General features: G+C 30.4%; 2 protein-coding genes across 2 annotated transcripts; one reads left to right on the top strand and one right to left on the bottom strand.

Moving 5' to 3' along the window:
* Positions 1,032–1,937, top strand: LOC104751430 (RNA-binding protein cabeza). Its single transcript, XM_010473368.1, has one exon. The coding sequence runs from the start codon at positions 1,106–1,108 to the stop codon at positions 1,616–1,618; it is 513 nt and encodes a 170-aa protein (XP_010471670.1). The 5' UTR covers positions 1,032–1,105; the 3' UTR covers positions 1,619–1,937.
* LOC104751429 (B-box zinc finger protein 21) lies at positions 3,082–5,413 on the bottom strand. The gene is made up of 4 exons (XM_010473366.2): positions 5,067–5,413; positions 4,561–4,986; positions 4,254–4,328; positions 3,082–3,619 (listed from the first exon to the last, which is right to left on the bottom strand). Exons 1-4 carry the CDS (start codon positions 5,256–5,258, stop codon positions 3,281–3,283), a joined length of 1,032 nt encoding a protein of 343 aa, XP_010471668.1. The 5' UTR covers positions 5,259–5,413; the 3' UTR covers positions 3,082–3,280.

The following is an 8,967-nucleotide window of genomic DNA, read 5'->3' as shown; positions in this document are numbered from 1 at the left end:
ACACTCTTTCCATTCGTTGTATTTTATATGCTCTTATACAACGAAATTGTTAGTGACATCATTGCGCAAGTTTTCTTTTGTAATTATAAGATAAAGAAAAGATGTACATTGAAGGAGAAGACTTACGGTGTTGATTGGTGGTGGACTAGCCTACTACCACGGTACCACCCCACTAGTAGTGTTACCTAAGGGATCTCTTTTTTTTTTTTTTTGGTTTCTTACCTTATATCTCATCTAATATTTTTTATTAACCACTAATATTCTTACCAACAATATTATAACATTGGTTAAACTATACAGAGATAAGTAACCTATTCATATGACAACTTACAAATACAATCTTAATTATATAAATTAAGAAAAAAATAAATAAATTAGAAATGTGATATATCTCGTTTTTATTAGAAACCTTTTGGTGTTTTACAGAACCATGCTAATATACTAGAAGTCAATACTCAATATGCGTTTGTAAAAGACACTTACCATATAAAATTGTAAATAATAGAAATCAAAACATATATATTTTGAAATAACATGCTTTATCTTTGGATTAGAATTCTTCTATTCTACATTTTCAAAACCTTTCAAATCTATTTAAAATATAATATGGATTTAAAAATCCAAAAACAAATCATTAAATGAATAACATGGAATTTTAACAAATATTTGTAAATCATATAACCAATAGCACATAATTTTGATAAATATTTTAAAATTAACGATTAAATAATATATTATTTTTGTTTGGATTTGCAAATCCCTTAAAATCATAAAACTAATAACCAATAACACATAATAACGTCTTTTTTTGTTTGATAAAGAAAAGGCACATGATAAGTTGACCAACAAAAAAAACATAATTATGATCGTCTTCTCTTCTTGATTTTTAAGACACAAACACTATTTATTCTTGGTAGGACCAAACCTAACGTTTTTTTCTGGTTAGAAAGGACCAAACCTATCTGTCAATATAAGACTTTTCAATTTATGTAAAGGGACAGAAAACCAAAACAAAAGCACTATAAATAGAGGGCCAAAACGAAGCTATCGTATCAAATCAAACAAAAACAAGTCTAGTTACAAACTTTGTGAAGAATCAAGAAAAATGAAGACAACTTCTTCATTGGTGGTTATCTACCTCATCGTAGTGATCTTGCAAACTAACCTACTAGTGAGTGGGCATGTCCGTTCCACTGATCAAGACACGCTAAAAAACAACAACAATAATGATACAAACAGCACAACCACCGAAGTAGTTATCAAGGACAAGAAAAGAAGTTACAATGGAGGAAGCGGAAGCTATAGATGGGGATGGGGTGGAGGCGGCGGAGGAGGAGGGGGAGGAGGAGGCGGAGGCGGTGGAGGAGGGGGTGGTGGTGGCGGCAGAGGATGGGGATGGGGAGGAGGAGGAGGCGGAGGAGGATGGTACAAATGGGGCTGTGGCGGCGGAGGAAGAGGAAAAGGAAGAGAAGGAAGAGGAGAGTTTGTGAAAAGAGAATATGCAGAGTGCAAAGGAAGAGGAAAATGTAGAGGAAAGATATTGGCATGTCCTCTGCATTGTGGAGGCTTTTGTTTTTACGATTGTCTCTTTCTCTGCAAACCTCATTGCCGTCGCTAGAGAGATAATATATCTTTTCGTCAATTCCATCATCATACATTCTCTCTTTTTTTTTCCTGGTTTGGGTATTTTGGTTTGTTTGGTTTGTTTCATAAGGTTTTCTTTCTTACAAATATTTTGGGGCTTCTCGAGTGATGACAAAAGGATAGCCATTATATTAGGATCCTGGTTCATCTAGTGTTGGGTTTTTTTTGGGTTCTATAATGAACTAAAAGTTCATAAAGGAATTCCCATATGAGATTTTTCTTTTGCCATTTAATTTCGAGTGTAAAAGATTTTTGTCTTTGGTGCTTTCTATGATGAACATCTTTTGAAAAAAGTACGAGCGCAGTCTTGAGTACATTAACTTGTAATTGTTAGCAGTAACTATAGTTTAAAACTTTTTAAAACATTGTAATCAATTAACCTCTAGTATTGAGTACGACAATTACCAATGTACAATCTCTTGATTATCTTTTTGATTATCTTTTGACTAGTGAGTATATATGTTTTCCTTGTTTCTTGAAATCTTCTTGATTTATCCTAATCATTGGGTTGCAATATGAAAGTGGAAAGGATTTCGAGAACATATCCAAATATGAGACCGTAGAAAAGAGCCTTCGAAAAAGTTAGAACGAAATCTTTGTCGGGAGCATTCATGACTCAACTTTAATCATTCCTCTTTTTTAAGCATAATTTCTGGCTGCCGGTATATATAATCAAAAGTTTTCACGATAGTGCCTTTGCCGCACAACAATGAGAAGCACTAAAAATACATCAAATATCAAGTTATCAACCATATATATATGTAAAGCGGATGGTTGACATTTTTGAAATCCAACATCGGCCTATATTATTAGTTAGGCCCATTTGACAAAGCGAAGGTGACGTCCCTTTAGTTTTTTCTTTCACCTCTTTTTTTCATCTTTCTTGGTAACTACAGTATATTTTTATTTGTTATAAACCAATAATTACAGTTTGCTAATTAAAACGAGTAGACGACGTGTCGGTACTATTGTTTCGGCTGCCAAGATGATGTGTCCTTCCTTAGTCACTTGGTTAGTCATCAGAGCTCTGGAGGAGGCATATTCACTCGGAAACAAAAATATGCCGATGGTGATGTGCACGTTATTGCGAATTTGTCTCCATTACATATGCTATTTTCTTACCTTTATTTTCCACATTAAATAATTCCAACCAAATCCAAGAACCATCCTTTCCCCATATGGGATATGGGGACTGAAGAGGCAGAAGATGAAAAAGACTGTCGTCACATACTAAAAATACTCCACTAGATCTCATTCATCGAATTTAGTGCTTACTTTTACATTTGACTTTACTTTTTTTATGCCTTGAGAATAATGTAGATGAAAATTGAAAATAACTAAAGCTACAATTTTTGGAATATCAACAAAAACAAGTCATGGGCTTCCTTTTTGTACATGAAAATTTGCTCTAGAGGAGGATAAGTAAGAACATTTGCATAAACGAAAAGAGAATATATATGATTATTACAATGTTTAAAACAGCATAATCTTTATCACACTCAAATTTACAAAAGACATAACAAACAAAAAAAGAGAGGCTAATTCTATCAAGATCGAAGTTGAGAGAAATCAAGGAGCAACAAACAAACAAACAAACAAACAAACAAAAAAACAGCCCATGTAGGGAGATAGCAAATTACCAGAACGATCTAGATTTTTTATTAGAAGAAAGAGGAGAAGGATGAGCAAAAGTAGTAGTAGTAGTAGTAGGAGTAGGAGTGATCTGTGGGACAGTGAAGCCACCATCATCATACCACCTCTTGTTGTTCTGTCCTTGTTGTTTCATGTTTTGTATTGGAGCATAAGACTGTACTTCTGGTGATGTTCCTTTGTTGTACATCCCAAACTGTATATTGTTGTTGTCTTGAGAAAAGTAGTGATCATTTGGGTATGAAGAAGGAAGAGTTTGTGGAATCTGAGGGACCCAAATCCCTAAACTCTTAGATGGAAGTGACACTGTATTGTTGTTGTTTTTCTTGGTGCTGTCATCTTCTGCTTCCACATATGGTAACACTCCATCATCATCACCACTCTGCAATCACACAAAAAAAGATATAACCCACCAGAAAAGAATTGACAAACTCTATTTTCACAACTTTATACATATACCCAAATTAGGCAAACACACATCTCTCTACATCTATAAAGTTCTTGTTACTTATCTTTATGTCTCAATTAGATCTGAACTGATGTGATGTTATATCACGTAAACATAAGTTTCAATCTCCTAAGGATCTTTAATTCTTTATTGATCAGAGACAAACCTTGGAGAACCCAAAAGGAGGAAGAGAGGAATCAAGAAAGTCCTCAACGTGCCAACCAGGTAAANAAGGATGAGCAAAAGTAGTAGTAGTAGTAGTAGGAGTAGGAGTGATCTGTGGGACAGTGAAGCCACCATCATCATACCACCTCTTGTTGTTCTGTCCTTGTTGTTTCATGTTTTGTATTGGAGCATAAGACTGTACTTCTGGTGATGTTCCTTTGTTGTACATCCCAAACTGTATATTGTTGTTGTCTTGAGAAAAGTAGTGATCATTTGGGTATGAAGAAGGAAGAGTTTGTGGAATCTGAGGGACCCAAATCCCTAAACTCTTAGATGGAAGTGACACTGTATTGTTGTTGTTTTTCTTGGTGCTGTCATCTTCTGCTTCCACATATGGTAACACTCCATCATCATCACCACTCTGCAATCACACAAAAAAAGATATAACCCACCAGAAAAGAATTGACAAACTCTATTTTCACAACTTTATACATATACCCAAATTAGGCAAACACACATCTCTCTACATCTATAAAGTTCTTGTTACTTATCTTTATGTCTCAATTAGATCTGAACTGATGTGATGTTATATCACGTAAACATAAGTTTCAATCTCCTAAGGATCTTTAATTCTTTATTGATCAGAGACAAACCTTGGAGAATCCAAAAGGAGGAAGAGAGGAATCAAGAAAGTCCTCAACGTGCCAACCAGGTAAAGTATCGATCAAATACTCTGAGATAGTGCTAGTGGAACCCCACTGATTGATCGTGGCATCGCCAGGTTGGATCTTGGAGTTGTTGTTGTTGTTGTTGGTCTGAGGAGGAGGTGAGAGAGGTTTCTTGAGAGGAGGAGGATTAGAGATTGATGATCCAGGAACAGAGCAATCTTGGCTGTTTGAAGAAGTAGAAGATTCTGATGAAGTGGGTTTGTAAACAGAAGATGTAGCGGAGAGCTTAACCCCTGTAAGAAGAAACCTATCGTGTTTCTTCGTGTGTTCGTTCGCGGCGTGGATCGATGAATCACAATCTTTGCATAGAATAGCTCTATCTTGTTGACAAAATAACAGAGCTTTTTTATCCTACAATATCAAAAAAAAAAAAAAACTCAGATCAATGGAAAATTTAGAGACAAAACCCATGTCCGGAGTTAGAAAAAGACCTGACAGATGTCGCAGAGAGGAGATGTGTTGTTTGAGGAAGAAGGATAAAGGAGAGAGAAACGGAGATGTTTTGAGGCGAGTTTGTTAGCGTGGTGGACTCTGTGGTCACAGCCACCGCAGAGAGACGCTTCGTCGGCGGTGCAAAACACCGACGCTTCTTCTTTGTCGCAGACGTCGCACCTGATCTTCATCTATCGTCGATTTGATTAAGAGAGAGAGAGAGAGAGAGTAGTAGTTGAAAAGGATAGGAGAGAAGATGTGAGATTTTATGGAGTTTGTGTAATAAGGAAAGATAGAGAGAATATGTGAGTAAAATGGTTATGACTTATGAGGGTGCTTATGTAATCTCATCACGTTCTTTTCTTTTCTTTCTTTCTATTGTTTTCTCAATCATATATCTATTTCTCTCTCTCTTTTTTGTAGGATAGAAAAAACTATTTCTTGTTTTATATGAAAATGTCCATGAAGTGACCTTCAAAAACAAATAATATAACTATAACTTTGTTTAAATTATCTTTCTTTCCTTCATAAGAAGGTAATGCCCATGATAAATATAGTAGATTAACTATATTTATTCTAGTATAAATGAATATATTATGTATTGAAAAATTGAAATAAACTAGTAGAAGTGTATTATATTAACATTATATTAGAACTTTAATTTGTATCTCTTTTGTTTTTTTTTCTTTCAAAACGAAATGTAGTTTTCTAACTAGACAACATTTCTTGACATAAAAAAAAAACCAAGATCTAACACAATGTTGCTTTTAGGTCTCTTATACTGAATATTATTTATCGTAAAAGACGTATATATAAGACTTAAGTGACAATACATTTAAAATCTCATTTTGTTCTTTTATATTCTCTCCCTTTTAAAATATATAATATTTTGATTAAAGTACGCAGATTAAAAAGTCTTTATTTTTAACAAGTTCAACTAATCAAAAATAATACTGCATAATATAAAATACTAAATTAATCTAAAAGTTGCATAGAAACTTAAAAACATCTTATATTATAAAACAAAAAACTTCTCTCAAACATCTTATATTTTGAAATGAAGGGAGTATAATTCTTTTTTAACACGTTTATTAAGATGCATCGTCAATTTTGGATCAGATATGTTAGACAACCTTGTTTTTTAGCCGATTGATCTATTCAAATACCATCTATGTCAAAGTTGAAGCTTTAATTCACAAACTCAGAGGATTAATTTTAAACATAGGTATGAACATTCCAGCTAGATTTTATATAGTTGCATATATCATCTTGTTATATGTTCACAAGATTATTGAATTATCTTTTATAGAAGATTAAAGTGGAAAAAAGCAATTGAAGAACTTGGCATGGTGTGTGAAGCGCGGATATCAAACCAAGTTGACTTGTGGGGTCTTTCCTTAAGATAAATAATTAAACAAAGGAAAAATATGTCTTAATGATTTTTCCTTTTTTGACAACTTAGAAAATTCTAAGGTGAAAAAAAAAACATTAAACTTTGTATAAAATTAGATAAGGCCCGCGTAATAACGCAAATAAAAAATTTAAAAAATTATTAAGAATAATTAAGTAGTAATAGACATGTTTTTAGATTTTATCTTGTAATATTTTAATATTGAATATGAATTTCTCATATTTCATTTTAATACTCTCTCAGTTCTATTATATAAGTGTTTGAAGGTTTTTTGCATTATTTTATAATATTCTCAAATTTCTATGTACATTTTTATTAATATAACAATTTTTATTAATATTTTTTGGGAAAACGATCTATTTCCCACAAAAAGTATAACATCAAGCTAGATAGAGCTCAATCTTTAATCAATAATTAATTTAATTCGGTTTAAATTATGTTATATTTGTTTTATTATTTTATTTAGTTGTTTCAGTAAATAGTGAACCGAGCAAAACCGATGTTTGTGGATAATTAGGTGAAAACTATGTTTCAAAGGAGATATAGATCTGAACTATGGAGTCTGAGAGATATAAACTGAGAAATATTTTCTCGGAGATATATAGCACGTGATAATAGATTGAGCTCTATCTGGCTTGATATGATATTCTATTGGAGAAATATATCGTTTTCCGTATATTTTCTTATTGGTTGAAATTTTGTAAATGACAGAATATTTATTTTTTATTAATGTTTGTGTTTTTATCCAAAAAAACTTACAGGACATGGAGTACCATTTAAATGTCTATAACATCGTAATAAACCATATTTTAAGTTTAATTATACATTTCATCTTAATGCATAGAACTATATATTTTATTTCAAACACAATTAATAAATCATATCAAGTCTATATCTTAGTAACAATTGAAAATACAAATAAAAATTAATAAAATATAATTCGCAATAAAACTGAATCAACATATTTAAGATATATTTGTTATGTTGTTATCTCATAAGTACTAATATTAACTCATTTCATAATCAATTTTAAATAAGTGAAAGTTATAAAATAAAAACATATATAAAGATATATAGACATTACCATCAAATTAGTGAAGATTCATTCCTATAAATTATAATATATTTCGTATTATCTTATGATTTAACATATGCATTACAAAAATACATTCGTTCAAATTATAAAATTAAACATAAAAAATATGAATAATATTCTTGAATCAATTTTTAAAAAATGATACATATTAATATTTCAATTTTTTTAATCTAAAATAAATTTCATCATTAGACATTCAGTTTAGTAATCACATTTAAGTATCTATTTCATCGTAAAACCATAATTCACTTCTTCATGTATTAGAGTTAAAATTTTAATTAAAAAAACTAATATGAGCATCATATGAGATAATATGTATATTGGTTAGTTTTTTAAATTTAACAATAAACAATCAGTTAAAAAATTAGTTAACATCCACAAAAATTTTGGAAATTCAAAAATATCCTAAATCCTATTCTACTATATGTCGTAATTTCATAAGTAATACTTTTGTCAGTTTTCATCAATTAACCAAAAATTCATTCCTACAAACTCAGTTTTTCTATTTTTCTTTCAGGTTTCTCATATTACTAAATGCATTAAAATCTTTAAAATAAAACATATAAAACTATACTAATACACATCATGTATAGAATTTTTTTTAAGTTCATTACTCTTTCAAGGTTTTGTGTGCTTACTTACAATAAAAATTTATATTACAACGATAAATACAATTTATATTCGACTAAAATTATGTTAAATAAATTATGTTATTCTTTTTAACTTTGTTTTTTATTATTTATTGATTATTATACATGTTTAATTAATTTCTTTTTTGTTAACACATGTCAAATTTTATTGAGAACACACGTACAATATAATTATAAAGTATATTGAGTTTGTTAGTTTTCCTTTTTGATTAATTTTGTTAGTTTTTCTTTTTGATTTATAAAAATAATTTTTTTATATAATATAAACATGTAAAATTCTGTAAATAAAATTAGACATGCGTCATGATCTAATCAATATATTTGACACGTGTCACTATCTTGTTAATGAGTAACTTTGACATTTTTTGAATATAAACATATAAAATTCTGTAAATAGAATTAGACATGTGTCGATATCTAATCAATATATTTGACACGTGTCACGATCTTGTTAATGAGTAATTTTTTCATCAAAGTTTATATAATAAGATTTTTATCTATTTTTTCCATGTTTTCACCTTTTTATCATGAATACCAAAAGCATATTCAATCATAAAAACTAAGTTGTCCAATATTTCTAACTAATTTCGATTCTAAATTATATTGTTAATCCAAATAAATAGATAAGGAATGAGAACCAAATGTCATTTTATTCGGTTTAATAGTTCTTTTTTGTTTTTCTGGTTCAGATCGAAACTAATTGTTAGCTATGCATATTTTGATAATCGTAATGAGTTTAGATA

The sequence above is a fragment of the Camelina sativa genome, chromosome 16 (assembly GCF_000633955.1).
Source record: "Camelina sativa cultivar DH55 chromosome 16, Cs, whole genome shotgun sequence".
NCBI classification, from domain to species: Eukaryota; Viridiplantae; Streptophyta; class Magnoliopsida; order Brassicales; family Brassicaceae; genus Camelina; species Camelina sativa.
Note: the sequence above shows the minus strand (reverse complement) of the source record. Positions and strands in the feature narration are given on the sequence as shown.

What these genes read in the sequence shown, in the direction of transcription:
- LOC104751430 (XM_010473368.1), top strand. Translation starts at nt 1,106, where the DNA reads ATGAAGACAACTTCTTCATTGGTGGTTATCTACCTCATCGTAGTGATC.
- LOC104751429 (XM_010473366.2), bottom strand. Translation starts at nt 5,258, where the DNA reads ATGAAGATCAGGTGCGACGTCTGCGACAAAGAAGAAGCGTCGGTGTTT. An exon ending in CTCCTTTTGGATTCTCCAAG is followed by an intron (nt 4,329 to 4,560) that starts GTTTGTCTCTGA and finishes GTGTGATTGCAG; the next exon opens with AGTGGTGATGATGATGGAGT. An exon ending in AGAAAAACAACAACAATACA is followed by an intron (nt 3,620 to 4,253) that starts GTGTCACTTCCA and finishes GACAGCACCAAG; the next exon opens with AAAAACAACAACAATACAGT.